Source organism: Filicampus tigris, chromosome 10 (genome assembly GCF_054856515.1).
Source record: "Filicampus tigris isolate MCC_2025a chromosome 10, RoL_Ftig_1.0, whole genome shotgun sequence".
NCBI lineage: Eukaryota > Metazoa > Chordata > Actinopteri > Syngnathiformes > Syngnathidae > Filicampus > Filicampus tigris.
In genome coordinates, this window is record NC_141226.1 from 15,395,217 (window position 1) to 15,411,466 (window position 16,250).

General features: G+C 39.4%; 1 protein-coding gene across 2 annotated transcripts in view; it reads right to left on the reverse strand.

The window, feature by feature from the left end:
• The window catches only part of LOC147141014 (low-density lipoprotein receptor-related protein 8-like), a 58,901-nt gene that overhangs the window by 23,738 nt on the left and 18,913 nt on the right, over positions 1 to 16,250 (reverse strand). For both annotated transcript variants that reach the window (XM_086042754.1, XM_086042753.1), the window contains exons 4-5: positions 8,317 to 8,442; positions 3,017 to 3,403 (exon numbers count right to left, since the gene is read on the reverse strand). In XM_086042754.1, coding sequence (XP_085898880.1) covers positions 3,017 to 3,403; positions 8,317 to 8,442 — 513 coding nt within the window. The remainder of the gene's footprint in view (positions 1 to 3,016; positions 3,404 to 8,316; positions 8,443 to 16,250) is intronic.

Sequence of the window (16,250 nt, forward strand, 5' to 3'; positions counted from 1 at the left end):
AAAGAGTGTTGTACAAGGGACCAGCATACTTTCATTCCAACATGATATTTAATGTCTAATGATAGAAATTTATATAATGTAAAATTGATATAATAAAAGAAGTGGTTGTCTCATGTTGTGACATTTCCTGTTTCCAGGGCAGCCAAATAAGAGCTTAGTTGTCCTATAACTGATTATTACTTATCTCATTGATGTTCTCAGCACTGAGCTAATGATGAAAAGTAATTGCATGATCTGTGCTTGTATCCTGCAGTTATAATGGTCCAGATGGTCGTGGATCGGTTAGCCACATTAGCCCGCTAGCATTGGCACTTATTATGCGCACATAAGGGCATGTTGTTAGCTATTTGCATATTGTAGAGACGATTGTTTCTCTTTGCGAAGTAAAGTGGGAGGGTGTGGCATTTATGTTAAAATATTTGTCGGCTTTCCATGTACGTCACTAAGCGTATTTTTTCTTTTTATGGCCACAAGATGTTGTCATTATTACATTGTCGTTTCTTTGAGTTTTGGGGCATTGTTATGGAACCATATTATACACAAATACAGAGAGGGAAAAAAATGTTTTTTAAGGGTAATTTGCATTATGTTAGGGGGTACTGTTACAAACACATAAAAATGTAAAATATGATCCAAATAAAACAATGACAATGTATAATGGGGGTATTCATTGAACAATATGTTTGTTTGTGTGGTTGTAGCTTCCAGTGTGTAATCCGCATCATACTCAGATGTGTTTCTTCTTTCATGATTTTCATGCTCAGTAGGAGAACCAAAATACATGAGCCACCCATATTATGTAATATCACATTAGCATTGTGCAGTGTAAATCTGACTTGCAAATACAGTAGCCGGAGTTAGAGCAGACGATGCAGAGAACGGCGAGGGATGTAAAAGATTAGGATTGGCCGTGGCGACCCTTGAATCGGGTTAAGCCGCAAGCAAAAGAAGATGTGGTATAGGTCTACACCAACGAAAATAAGTAATAATAATTAGCACAATGTTAACAGTAGAAATCAAAACTGAGCATTTTGTCATGATGATGGTGCTCATTAGATTGCATTAGAAGTTCATTTTCATTCCCCATTATTCATTGGATTATATAATGTCAGTGGTAGGAAGAAACAACTAAAACACTGTGTTAATTTTTTAAGTATCTGTACATACTTCACTTTATTAGCATTGAGCTGTATTGACTTTTTAGTTTTACTCCCCACATTTGAAATGGTTGGGTAACCCTTTAAACCTTTTACTTTGCCAAAATAGGCTCACCCTCTGCAGATGACAACGCGACAAAAAAAAGACATAAATACAGAAGGTAAAGTCAGCCACGGTTGAGATCTTGATTGATTGATTTTTGACTGATTGAGGTCTTGGGGACAGAAAAAAACAGAAACAACAGCAACATAAAGGAAAATGAACCAGGGGGGCTGACCCATGACAGCAAGATTCGGACAAGCAAGACACATATCACCCATCCGTGGCCTTACTTTAAGAAAATCGATTGATATCAGCTAAACGAATGATTCGTGGCGAATGCTTTGTCTTGTGCCAGCCTAAAAACGACTAGCTTCTGGTATTCAAAAATTCTCCATCTAAACACAACACATACAAGGTGTATTTTTTCAGTTGTTATCATTAACTAATTGAGCATGTTTTGTGATTCAGTTAAAAACATTGGCACTGCTGTGGAAACGTTATTTTGACAGCATAAAATTTGGGCTAATGGAAGCTAGCTCTTCAACAATGTGACAAGTAACATGTCATAGTAACAAGTAACAAATTATTTTGTATTCAGTTTTTTTTTTCAAATTATCAAAATGTGAAAGTAGGAGTGGGCGATATGGCAAAAAGATCATATCACGATTTTTTAAAGAATAAAATCACGATCATAATTTTATCATGATTCTTTTTTTACATCTTTCCTTTAAGACTAATTTGCACATTTCTGACCATTTTCCTCATGTTAAACATAAAACATATTTAAAATGTATATAAAACTCTAAAAGAAAAAAAAAGGACATTTTAAGCCAGCTAAGCTTTCTGAACAGGTTTTAATTTGAATAGTGACAATTTTTATCAAGATGTGCAGTGAATGTAAACATAAAAGGTAACATAATGTAAACATAAAAAGACAGCTCGTAACGCAGGTCTAGTACTTTGAAGAGTATTTTAAGCCCTCGTTTTCCACTGTTTTAATGGCAATCATGTCTTCAGCAAGGTAATAAGTCACTGCCTCAGTTACTTCTTTAAACTGCTTGCTTGTTTTTTCATATGGAGCGCTCTTGTTAAATGACTGTGTTACCGTGGGTTGCCTTAGCTTGGAGCTAGCGGCTGCCTCTGGCTACCATGTGTCTGGTCTCCGTTTGATTTGGCTGTCGGCGCTGACGTCTGAACCGAGTAACTTTGCAAATAACTGGTTTGCGCATTCTCCTCCGAGGAAAAGCCAAACCAAATCGACACTGTGGATGTGGAGTTTCTTTTCGTGACCAACTCTGCTTCGTGGTGACTTTCCGCTATAGCTTCCCGCTATACAAACAAACAGGGAGGCGGGGAGTGTCACGTACGGTGCAGTGTGCGTGCTGTGATTGGTCGGGTGTACGCGTCAGCGGCTTTGCGCCACCATAGAGCTAAACTGTATAGAATGTGCCATGTAGACGATCAAACGATATTTCGGCTTTATGAGATCGTGAACACGTTAAACCGCTTAACGATCTAATATCGTCATATCGCCCACCCCTATGTGAAAGTAAAAACTCATTTACATTTTACTTTTATACTTGACTTTTACTTAAGTACAGGAGCTGAATCAGTACTTTTACCAGAGAATTTATCCGAGAAGTATCTACACTCCTACTTACATTAAGTGATTGAATACTTTTGCCACTTCTGCATCCGATGTAGCTAATTACCTAATTACCATAAGTGGACATTGAGTATGAGCAGGAAGTGGCGAGAGGGCCACTTTGACAACATGGCAGACAGTGAGTATTAAATACTGAAAAGAGAAACTCACGGCAGTCAAACTCGTCCGACTTGTCCTTGCAGTCAGGATGGCCATCACATTTCCAGCTTAGCCGCACACACTCCCCATTGGCACAATGGAACTCCTCGCCGGTGCAGTTGGCCCTGTGGTTAGCCAGATGAACGCCGTCGCTGCCGCAGCGCTCAGGCCCCTCGTCCGAGCTATCTGCGCAGTCGGGATCGCCGTCGCAGCTCCACATTATCGGCACACACTCCGAATTGTTGCAGCGGAGATGGTTGGGCCCGCAGGTGAGAGGTGAAGTACACTTGAGCTCATCGCTACCGTCGCCGCAGTCATCGTCACCGTCGCACACGTGGACAACAGCCAAGCACTTACGGTTGGCACACATGAACTCGCCAGCGGGGCAGGCTTTGGCATCTGGTGGGTCAACAGAAAGAACAAAAACAGAACATTAAAAAAAAAAAAAATTCAGTCAAGAAGCGGGTTTGGTCTCCCTTGATCAACAATTGATATTTTTGTGAGGCTGCAGACAGATATGAAGTGCATAAGGGTAAATGTTATTTTTGACATACACGGCATCTCATAGAAACACTTGGCCTGAGAATCATCATAGAATAGTACGAAAGGTGGATGCAATTTTCTACATAATTAGGTCCCATTTAGGACAATAGTGTTTTGCCATCCACTTCAGTTTAGACAGGAACATGGTCACCACTACAACACTCAGCGTTGTTATTTTGACCAAATCAGCATGAAACTGGAACTTGTATAATATCAGATCTGAACACGACCATTAGATATGAAATCATTGTGCTTATTTGGCCTTCAAAATGTGAATCCAGGGACGTGCGGTCAGGGCAGCCAGCGCCGTCCTGTCCCCTCCCCTGTTTGAGAAGAGTAAAAAATCCCCCCAAAATAAAAATGATTGTTTTTCTTTTTTCAATTCAATAATGTCAATGATTTCATAATGGAACAGCTGAATTTGAAAAATAAAAATAATAATAATTTAACCATATGTTGATTTGCTTTTCTTGCTATCAAATCAGCATGGGAATAATTTGAAGCATAATTAACAGCTTTGAAAACAAATGTTTTAATCAAGATAAAAATGTAAATATAGGCCAATCTTCTATTTTGGGTTCAAATTTTTATATCTGACTGCAGAGGAGTGAGAGCCTCACCAGTCATTAGCGTCACCGCGCGTCATTGTGTGAATCATCTTCATATTTAGCACAGGAATTGGATATGTAGACAGAACTATGAAATGATTTTGGGGGTGAGGATATAAACAACAAAATATAGTAAGCTAAAAATCGGCTACATCGGCTGAGTCGACCACAAAAATTGGCCGACTGCATTATATGTGCAATATTGAAAACAGGTCGAATCTGGTGATTGATTTTATAGGGAAAAAAAATTGACTATCAATATGGGTCACCATCCGCAGCCTGGGGCGCACCACCATTTCTGAGAAGAACAGATTTTTTTTATCTGAACGTCCATAACACCCTGGACCGAGGCAACAATTTGGACTGTTCACTATGGTCTGAAAGCAAAGATTCATTCCGGCCACAGCCATGCCAAGCCAGGCCACGCACACGGCATTGAAAATAGTATCAATCTTCCCTTTGGATTATACCAGTGCTTCAATAACAAACTTTATTCGTACATTTTGACCCGTTACTGCTCACTAGATCACCTTAGTCTACATTGATTATAATCGGTAGTTTATAATTGTGTGAACATCTATTGTCCCACATTCTGGACCATCAAGAAAACATTTTCTGTTGGTTCAGCCGGGTCACAGCACATCTCCTGGGAAACAACTAAGTAGGTGACCTTTGATGTGAGGCCTCACACACCTGTGCAGAGAAAACCTGTCCAACACGGGCATGACAGAAGTCAAAGTGACTTCTATAATCCTTTCAAAGTGTTGTGTTGTGAAAATCCTTTATTTGATCAATTCTCTTGTGGGATTAATGGAGGCTGTCAAGTGGATTAGACTTGATGAAAGAACATCATACACTAGGTTGATAATTGGTTGTAGTGTGTAGTGGTGTACACATTTTGGAATCTTTCTTTGAATGTCCCTTTTTGAATCTCCTGTTTCCGTGTCAGTGTCGTATTGAGCAGAATAATGCCGTAACGGCGGTCTATATGAATGTAGCAAAACTTCCAGATTATTCTGATTAACTAGATTCTGGCAGACAAGACATTCTTGCAGAGCTGCTGCTCGCTAACAAAATGTTGATCACGGAAACTTGCTACATAGAATGGCTCGATTTTAGCTGATGCATAATTCAGCACGTGGATGACTCAATTAGCGGAATGCTTTCATGCAATTCATTCTTTTAAATCTACAACAGGCAATGGTATTAGTAAAGTTCTTTTCAAGAGTGCCGGGGCTCGCTCAAGTTGGCTGTGTAATCTGTATACACAAGAACTTTGGCTAAACACAAGCAAAAAAAGTACTTGAGAAAAAAAAAAAAAAAAAAGAGTGGAATACTTTGCTCACAGCTAGAAGGATTAAGGCCAAGTACACATGAAAAAAGCACTAAGAATAAACTTAACTCGAGTGAGTTGTCATGTAAATTCATGAAATTAAATTAGGGTGGATTGGCTACAGGCTGTTTTTTCCCCCTCTCTTATTCAGGCACTGACAGTTATTCAAACTTGGCCAACAGCAGAAGGGTGTGATGGAGGACACACTGATTCAAAATCCTTAGTGAGAGTACTGGATGTATAAGGTACGGTTCTGGTGATCGTGACAAAAATAAATCCTTATGACATCCATGCAAGATAATTTGATGAAAGGCAATTAGAAAGATGACATGGAATAGTGAGTTTAGTATGTCAGGGAACTCCCATTTATACTCCAGATTTCTCATACATGTGCCCTGCAAGTAACCGGCAACCAGTCCAGGGTGTCTTGGCTAAAGTCAACTCGGGATAGGCTGCAGTTTTTTGTGACCCGAATAAGTGCTACAGAAAATGACGGGATGGATGGAAAATGAAACTTGTCAAACTGAGCCGAAAATCTTCCGTTTCAGTTTCAAGCAGTGTAACAAGTGGTCACATGTAGTTGTATGATTTTAAAAACGAATATCAATTCATCTTCTCTTCTCATTGGAAACTCAAACACAAACTGTGAATCGTCCAGAGTTGAAATAAGCCAAATGACACACAAACCCAGACCAGTTGGTCATTTCAGGACTCCTGCCTCACCTCACTTCAAGACTGTAAATGTGAATCATCTGACACCCTCAATCAGCAGCAATTATAATACAGTACATGGAAACATTTTGGACAACTCCCCAAATAGGCCATTGGAATGATTGAAATCTTCAGTCCAAGTAAGGTTGTTGTTGCGATTGAGTGAGTGACAGCAATGTGAAGTGAAGCTGAAGCTGTAACATTAAGAGTGATGTCAGAAGAGGAAAAAATGATTTACACAGAAGCATTCTCAATGGAAAATGCAGCAAAAGCCATCAAGCTAAGAAGGAATTAGCGCTAAAGTCAATTATTTCTTCCTCTGGTGTGTGAGTGTGTGTGTGTGTGTGTGTGTGTGTGTGTGTGTGTGTGTGTGTGGTATAACATTCAGGCTCTGAGTCTGATGTTAGCGTAATAAGAATGAGAATTCAGTAAGATACTCTTGTACAATTAGTGGGGTTTTTTTTAGGTCTCGTTGATAAGCTCAATTTCTAAAAAATATATATTGTACTCCAGACACAAATTGCTCGATATGAACACCCACACAAGCACAAACATTCCACTTAGAAAGCAAATACCTACATCATGTAGGATAATATGTTTTTTTCCCCCGTGTTTTACTCCCAATGTGTATTTTCCTGCCACATGATGCCATTTTGCAGGATCTTCAAAGTCTCAACACCACACCCCCAACAGCCTCAATCTCGTTCTCTTGACGTGAAGAGGCATGCGGGAGAGGTTGATTCTTCACGGTGCCTTAGAAGTAGGCCAAGGAAGGTCCCTGCAGGGACGCGAGGGGGGTGGAGCAGGCTAATGACGGAATCGTCTCATTGGCTGGTTAGTCGGCGATGTCATGAATCACGGCTCCGATGGCCCCCGCACAAGACTCCTGGTTTGAATTGCAATAACACTGACACAAGCCCTCAAACTGAACAGAAAGCCCACAGCCTACAGGTACCCATCACAAATGACCACCCTCTCGTGTGTTTTTAACAAACACAAGCAATAATTTAATCTGAATTACCATAAAGATATCAGATATATTATACATAAATGCTTTGGTCTTATAGGTTAAGATCATGGAAAATGAAAGGCAGATGAACTATGAATTTATATGAAAGAAATTTTATATACGTCAATTTGAGTTAGCCAGACTCACCGCCGGACGGCGGTTTAACATTAGAGGCGGATCGGCCTATAGACGGGTGCTATTTTTTCGCCCCCGGAAAAAAAGGCGAATGATGGACGATGGACGGGTACCCACGGTGCAGACGGATGATGAATAACGGACGCACAATTTTTATTAAAGCGGAAGTCAACTTTTTTTCAAGAGTATGTTCTATGCAAGCCCACTAGTTAAAACAGGGCATTCTGATAAATATTGTGTTTGTGGAATAAGTGTTAATCCACTTGTTTTTAGCCATCTCTGGGGGCGGCCATTTTGTCTTCTGTCGACTGAAAATGACATCACAACGACCAATCACGGCTCAGATTCAGAAAACAGGTCAGCCGTGATTGGTCGTTGTGACCAGTTGTGATGTCATTTTCAGTCGACAGAAGACAAAATGGCCGCCCCCAGAGATGGCTAAAAACGAGTGCATTTTGCTGCTTAACTTATATTCCACAAACGCAAAATTAATCAGAAAGCCATGTTTCAACAAGTGGGCCTGCTGGGAACATATTCGTGAAAAAAATATGTTTGGGTTGACTCCCGCTTTAAAATGTCCAGTTCTTGTTGACTTACTAAACACTTTGACTTGCAGACTTTTAAGCATTCACTTTGACCACTTCACAGTTTAAAAATTCTACCAAACAAGTGTGGCGTAAACATAAGTCAGTGTCAGTAAGTGTCTGAAGAGAAGTTGTTTTTTTTCCCAAATTGCAGCCTTTGCAATTTGAAAATTGCAATTTACGACATTGCAATGTCGATTTGAAACTGATTAATTGTTCAGCCCTACCCTAGATGAAGAGGCAGGGCTTGTGAAATTCAGCAAATCTGACAATGCCACAACAAGAGTAGCAAGAATTTATACTTACAAAAAAAAAACAGGATACATATGGTTTGTGCATGATAAGAAAATGACTTAACTAATTCAATCTTTAAAAAGTGATTAACTCACCAGATGCGCAGTCCTCCTCATCCGCCCCGTTCTCACAATCCCTCTCGCCGTCACATCTCCACGACAATGAGACACACTTATTGGATCCCCCACAGTCGAATTTCTCTGGCGGGCAAGTCTGCTTGCCTGTGGGCAAGAGATGAAAGCGATAAGACAATTACTTAGTGTTTTTCTTTTCTTTCTTTTTTTTCTTTTAGCACCATGGATACAAAGACAATATATAAAACATCACAGGACAGTAAACGTCCGGAATGGCCTTCCTGATGTAGCTAAAACTACAATGCAACCAAAAGTGAATGTTTTGGAGGAGGAAGCGCACAATTGGCCGCGAATCAAAAGGACAACTCGGCGCCCTCCTCCTTTCCATGCCAATCTGTTCTAGTTGGCAGCGGGTGGGTTTGATCCAGATTACAGTGTTTATTATGAAGCGTGTTGTTAATGATAGATCTTTGCTAACAGTGCAGCCTTCAGATGCCCACAACGAAATCAAATGTTCAGCCCATGGATCTATGATCATTTCACATCATATTTTTTAAAGTTGTTTATCAAGGTGTTCTTGCTAGCGTTTCATATGTAGGTCTTAGCATTCAGTGAGAGTTCAAAGTATAACAAAAAAAAAAGCTGTTTTCTCTCGTGTGGAATGACGAGTTCATTTCATTCTTCATTTTCCAATATGTTTCAGGATTGCCTTGTCAAATAGACTACTCGTGATGAATAATTCTATTTGCGGGAAAAAGAAGAACTTGAATTGAAATCCAAATGTTCTTCATGTGAACATGAAATGGAACTGAACAAGCTAAATTAGAAGTGCACATTTTAAGTATTTGCAACGCTATAGGCCCAAGAGGTGACAGCAGTGAGATGGGCTTGGCCGGCCAGAGAAGCAGCTGGTGCCTAGGGAGAGCAAGTAGCAAGTGGTGAGAATGGCTGACGCAGCCAAGCCTTGACACCGCAAGAAAAAAAAACAAAAAAAAACACTGGTCACTGCAGTGCTTCTAAATAGCTCTCAGAGTTCCAGATTAACGATGGCGTGCTTGCCTTAGGCCAGTTTGGTACTTTACAGACAAATTCCATAAATGAACACGATGAAATCACATATTTTTGCTTGTTACTCATCACAAAACATCTGCCGAAGGTTTTGTGAACATTTGCGTCATTGAAAGAACCCTGACAAACTCTGACGTGAACGCAACATTCGCTGCCTTCGAAAACACTCGTAATTGTTTGCCGCTAAGTGGGATAGCGGCTTGACCTCTGTAAGTATGATTCGCAATCCTGAAATAATATACTCTGAATGATCGATCTAACCATTGGAGTTCGTTCTCTGGGAGTCTTTCATTACTTCATACGGGGATCCTCACGTAAAACACGCACTGATAACAGTTTTCAGCGAAAACCAAACTGAAGGCGTCAGCAACGGTGGCAACGTAAGATGGCTGCCCTCTGGCTTCATGTTAGTCCATTATTTATAAGTCTGTGATTGGACACGTCAGCTGTTTCCCAGGGACCCTAAACAGGATAATCAATACAAAAAAAAAAATCTTCAGATGGATGTTTAGGCAAAAAATAAATCATGTGAGTGCTGTATGTCATGAGCAAGAACTATTTTGTATCATACAGTATATAAATTCCATTCCCCACTGCGAGTTGTTTTCTTAAACCTATTTGTTGATGCTCCTTAAAACTAACCATTAAAATTGAACTTGAATAAAGTTGACTACAGTATTGTCCAATGCGTCTACTGCTGAATAAGAAGTGAGCAATCGAGACACAAGCCAAAAGACAGGAATGACCAAGCAATCAAAGTGACTGATTATAAGGAGCAATGTCTGCAAAGAAAGACAGGCAGGCGGTGTGTGTGGGGGACGGGGGGCTATTTCTGATGAGCTACACAGAGTCTGAGTCTTTGAGTAATGACTTGCTGTCGAGATGAATCCAACTGATGTTCAACCAAACATGGCCTGACAGAAAACAATAAAACGAGGTAAGGGAAGGGCACGCAGCAGGCGAGAGGACCGAGAGAAGCTTTTCAGTAAAAGGGAATTCATAAAAGAAAAAAAAAAAAAGATGCTCCTTGACCTTTCCTGAATCTTATCTTCTAGCAAAATCAGAGGCACCCCTCGCAAATAGAAAGAAACGGAGGCGGAAGAGCTAGCAGACAGAGCGTGGAACAGAATTTGAATTCATCGAGCCGCCAAAGTGTCCGACCTGCCTTGTCCTTTAACTGATGACTCTTTAATAAAGTGTGAGCATGCTTCTTCTCAAAAACACTAGCCCAACCTCACTATGACAAAAAAAAAAAAGTGGGACCTCAGTGCTCCAGGAGACAGATATTGATTTAGTGATGTTATAAAGACATACCTAATGGTTTTTTTTCTTGGGAAGGAGGCCATATAATAAAAGAAAATTACTCAAGAGACAAACAGGCTATACTGTGATAAACGAGGATTCATCTCCACCGCAGAGAGTTGTTCTCTTTGAGATCCATCACTATAACCAGCGGGCATGTCCACACACAATGCTCCAACCTTAGACTTGGTCCTCCAAGTTTGGGCCGCTGCAAGTCTGACTAGACTACATTTTCAAAATATACACAAAGTAGACACTTCATTAGGTCAGTGTTCATTTCGTTGACTAAAATTTTTTTGTCATTCATTTTGTCACAAATATTTGTATTCAGACGGAAATGAAACGAAAACTAAAATAGAAGTCATTCAGTGAGACGATGACTACATTGACTTGACAATCAAAATTGTTTTGTTATTTATTTTCTCGCAAATATTTTTATTCAGATGGAAACCAAACAAAAACTAAAATTGAAGTCATTCACTGAGGTGATGACTACATTAAACTATGGAGAACTGAAAAAAAAAAGTGTGCATATTATGCTGTGGTAAATTATAGCAGTTTGACACCATTAGCACTGGATCTGTTGACGATCCTAGCGTCCCATGGCCCCTCCCCCCCAAATTATGCCAATTTTTAAGATGGCATAATATTGTCATTTCAACATTTTCCATTGAAAGAAAGTTTCATAATGACACAGTTTGTGTTGGATGTGTGTCAAATGTGTGAAACTACAGTTATAAACAGCTGTGGTGTACTTTTTGTATAAAAGTTGAAATGTATGCTGAAGGAAAAAAAAACTATTAATTTAGTTGACTAAAATTGCGCTTTATTTTCAGAAAACTAAAATTGGACTAAAACTAAAATACAATCAGATGACTCATTTATGACTAAAAGGTTCATTCATTTTAGTCAAAAGACTATAACTAAAACTAAATCAAAATATCTTGTCAAAATGAACACTGCATTAGGTACACCTGCACAGTTCAATGAGATGCAAATCAAGAAGGATGAATGGATGAATGGATCAAATGGTTCAAACAAAAACCAGCCAGGGTTTATTTCGACTCTTCCAAAACAGCACTGGAGAGTGATTTCTACAAACTGACAACTGATCAAGCTGCCCCACATTCAGAGCAAAGGCGGTCTGATTCTCTCATTTCTTTTCTCAACACACTTCCAGTGTGAAGCAATTAAAGGGAAACCGGGACACAATTGAACAAAATCGACATGTCTTTCAGCCTGAGAGTATGAAAAGGCAAAAGCACTGATAACATGAGTCAGACGTCACAGTTCCATTAAACTGACTTGGAGCGTCTGGGTTCTTCTTCCTGCATTATAAATGCTACAGAAAGGAACAGACATGTTATAAGAAACGACAAGATCGGATCATCTTGTTTTCCCATTTGCAAAGTGCACTAGTGGGTTATGACCGGAGCACTGGAACGTATGTCTGCTTTTCCTTTACAGCAGTTGTACTGTATAAAAATTACAGCAAAGACACTTGTCATGACACAAATTCACATATGTGAGAATATAAAATATAAATAACACAAAGCAGCAAACTGTAAGTGAAAGTGAGCATTTAAAAAACGAAAATAATTAAGTAAAACAGCAAGACTCGGTTGTTAGACAACTATCAACATATCCTTCAAAGAAAAAGGTATTCTATCAAGTTACATCTAGTTATGCATGTAGGAGGTCAAATGTAATATGAAGAAAGAAAGACACTAACTTAATGAAGCGCCTCAAATCGCACATGTGCATTTTAGGAAATGTTCTGGTTTTACAAACCAAGCATAAACTACAAACAGAAACTGAGGCAATAGGCTGTCCTTGAGCAAAAACTGTGTCGTCGACAGAGTTAGGTAGGCTACCTTTCTCAAAGGAAATTCAGCTGTGAATGTTTGCAGGGCAAATATCGCTTTGATTGTTGGGGTAACCGAATCTGCGCACTGGGGTTGTATTCTTACATGGCTCAGTGTACGGCGGCTAAAAATAGAAGGAAAAGTTCCCTGTGATTGAGAATTGCACATTTCCCTAAAGACACTTATTCCAGGGTTACGTCCTCATTTAATGAAAGTGGATACACTCCTCATGCATGTCAAGTCCAATCAATTTAAAAGCGCCGCACAGAGTCTCTGAGTTGAACTCTGGTAGTTGAAGTTGTTCGAAAGTCTTGAGGACCTAATGAATGCACAGCCTGATCAAAATATGATTTAGATTTTCACTACTAAAACTACCAGATTGGATGGATTTTGGGCAGTAAACATTAAGTTGGTCGACAGAAGCGCTAACAGAAGCACGTTTAAAATGATAGACTGACCGACCGATATTTGATCCGGCTTGGCAAAAAGGCGGATAAACTGACACCGGAAGAGTACCCAGGGTGCAGACGGATGGCGATAAATGGACTAACATAGTGTATTCAAATGCCCACCTCTGATCATAACGACTAAAAAAAACAATAAAGTTTAGCATAAATGATAAAAACAGCCAAATGTTCAAATACGCAAGCAATAGGAGACAGCACTGAGTGAATGAGTTTCGATATGTCGTAGTAAATGCAAGGCTGGCGCTATTGTGGGGCAGTGTTATGATCTGGACAGGTCACAAAAAAATGTCAGCTGTTGTTTTTTTCCAGCAGGATTTTCCATTTTCCTTGTTGGGACAGACATCATGTTTATACATGAATTGGCTACCAGAGTCCAGACCTTAATCCCGCTGGGACCCTTTGAGATGTGCTGCTGAAGACTTTACACAGCAGTTTTTCTCAGTGAAAAATGGATCGTGCTGACAGACACGATGAACCTCACAATGCAACTAAACATGATACTGTGAGTTTTGCTTTTGCTGGGAAGTGTGTTTCACCAATATTGTACATATTTTTTGAGATACAAACGATAAGTGATAGCACGTACCGGTAACTGTCACAACTTTGCTAAGAAGGATGCATGAAGAGGACGCACAGCTGGCTACAGTGGCCCACTTCCACTTCCCCCTTGATTACACATTAATTTCATCCAAAAAATGATGGCTCTTCCCATGTTTCTCATTCATTTTTCATGGATCGCGAGTAACTCACTCAGGATATTTTAATATGGCAGTGTAACGCTACTCCAGCGTGTAATTGGGGATCCACTCAGTGAGCCAGAATGATGATGGCACAGATGTCTTGCCTCGTCGGCAGCGCACGTATGCACTGTGCGGTCGAGCACAAGTGAAACTGACAGAACATGAGAATTTAGGGGCAAACTAAATAACAGCATGACTATTCCAGAGCTGGTTTATATTTAGCTTTAAAGCTTAAATCAAACTACAGCTTAATGTTTTAAAGGTATGCAGACTTTGGTGTAATTAGCCCATGCTAAACACTATCCAGTCACGGGTCTGTCTTCTTTGCATAATGGCATACATGTTTCTAGCTAACTATTAAAGACTGGATGCAGTCAGCGTGAAAGTCTAGCATTCCTTCTTATGTACTGTAATAAAGCCTGACAAGCTCTGCTTTAGCAGCTTTTAATTGAATAATGTGAGGTAGAGTAGAGCTTTTTTTTTTTTGAGAGCAAATCATCGTCGTCCGAGTTGTGATATGTCACTTTGCGCAACCAAATTATTTTCAGAGGACCGATTAATATTTAGCAAGAAATATATATATTTTTGGGGGGTGGCTTAAGAGCAAGAACTAATCCGAAATATCCAAGAGATTCATGCCTGATTTCCATTTGCAGTTAATGTTCTTCACAAGAAAGAACTAAATACATGGTGACACAACAACAAAAAAAGGGAACTTTTCAACGATCCAATAAAACCAAAAGTGATGGAAGAACAATATTTTTTTTCATAGTAATTAAAACCTTAAAAAATGCTATTTAAGAAACAATGATGGAATTTTCATTTTTATATAATTACATCCTCCTGTATGAATGCGTTCCAAAATTCCCGTTTTTTGGATCCCCTTGTATTTGGCCCCTTCTCTTTCAAAGTTGTTAAATGAAACTTCCTCTTAAATCCAATAAATACAGTGTACTAAACATACACACCAAACACAACACATAAAAAAATTCCACATATTGGTATAGGTTTCTGGTGTAAATCTGCACAAAGCGCTGTACAGTATTGCTAGCACACACATTGTTGTATTGCTAACACAGCATGAGGGGTCCCACTATTATAAACTACTATGGCAGGTGGTCCAGTCTTAATTATTAATTATTTTAATTATTCATCTTTATTACAAGCCAGTGCACCATCCAACCAATCTTGAATTCACTACGTTGTTGCTTGCAGCTCTTAAAACCAACGTGACAGTAGGCTCAAAGACACATTCAGTTGTGTCGCTGTTTTTGAAGCTTGTCCTGTGACAGAGACTGGTGGCTAATTTAGCAGTGAAATGAAGTTAATGGGGTAGACAGGCCATTTGAGTGCAATTGCCATCGCTTAAAATGCTGCTTGCGCATCTAGCCGCAAAACGCCCAACTTGGAGTCTTTTTTCCCTTCCTTTTTATATGAACTCTTGGTCAATCAATGTTTATCAAATAACAGGCCAAAATTATAAAACATCTCAAAAACATATATCAAACTAACTTGAGATTCTGATGTTGATATTAATGTGATCGCTACAGACATGTTTTGCTAATCTTAGTCGGCTTTTACAGTGTTGCTCTGACCAACCAATCAGAGGACAGTAAAATGTTCACGTTATTGGCTAGCTAGCTAGCTAGCTACATACCTACCCTTGTGAAGTAAATTTAAAATCTTATTCGTTAAAAACAGTTACATCAGCCAGCACTACTGATTCTGAAGGCACAGGGCAGATTAGATTGATTTAGCATCAAATACAGGCTGAAATCTGATTGGACAAAAACTCATATTCACACATACACACTAGAAAGTAGTGCAGCTAAGAGAAACACGATGAAATAAAGAGCTCTTGAAGACTCTTGGGAATAAATACAATTTCATGGAACAATTTAGAATGGAACAAACATTAGAATGTTAGGTTGTAAATGTAGGTCAGTGCTTATGATAGAGTTTAGCCCAGCAGAGAAAGTCTGGTTGGCCGTCAATTATTCTGAGTTTACAGTCTTGTTTTGTTTTTACTTTAATCCTTCACTGCAACCTCCATATCTCTATGCCATACAGGGCAACTGGGGTGCAGGACCCTTAAAAAAATGTCTTGACTTCTTTGAGTTGTGAAAATCTGACATTGTAATGTGCTACATCATGTGAATATATTGCATACTGTAAGTGATTTACATATTAATGGCTTTTTTTTTGTCAGCCCAGATTTCTGTGTCCTTATTGTGCAATCATGCGATCGGAATCACTCCTTTGTTTATCTTCAATTGGATTCCGAAAACAAACACATTCTCTATCAGAGGTCTCTATGCCATCCTACTCGCTCTCAACTTTCTGAGGGAGACCGCTTCGTACATTATTCATCCAACCGAGCAACACACAAACAAAGCGGTGCCAAAAAGGAGGCAAAATTACACAAGACTCTACATTTTATGTCACAAAAAGGCTTTTAATATTCATCCATCTTTCCTTTATATCATTATGCTAGTTCATAACAATGACTCTTT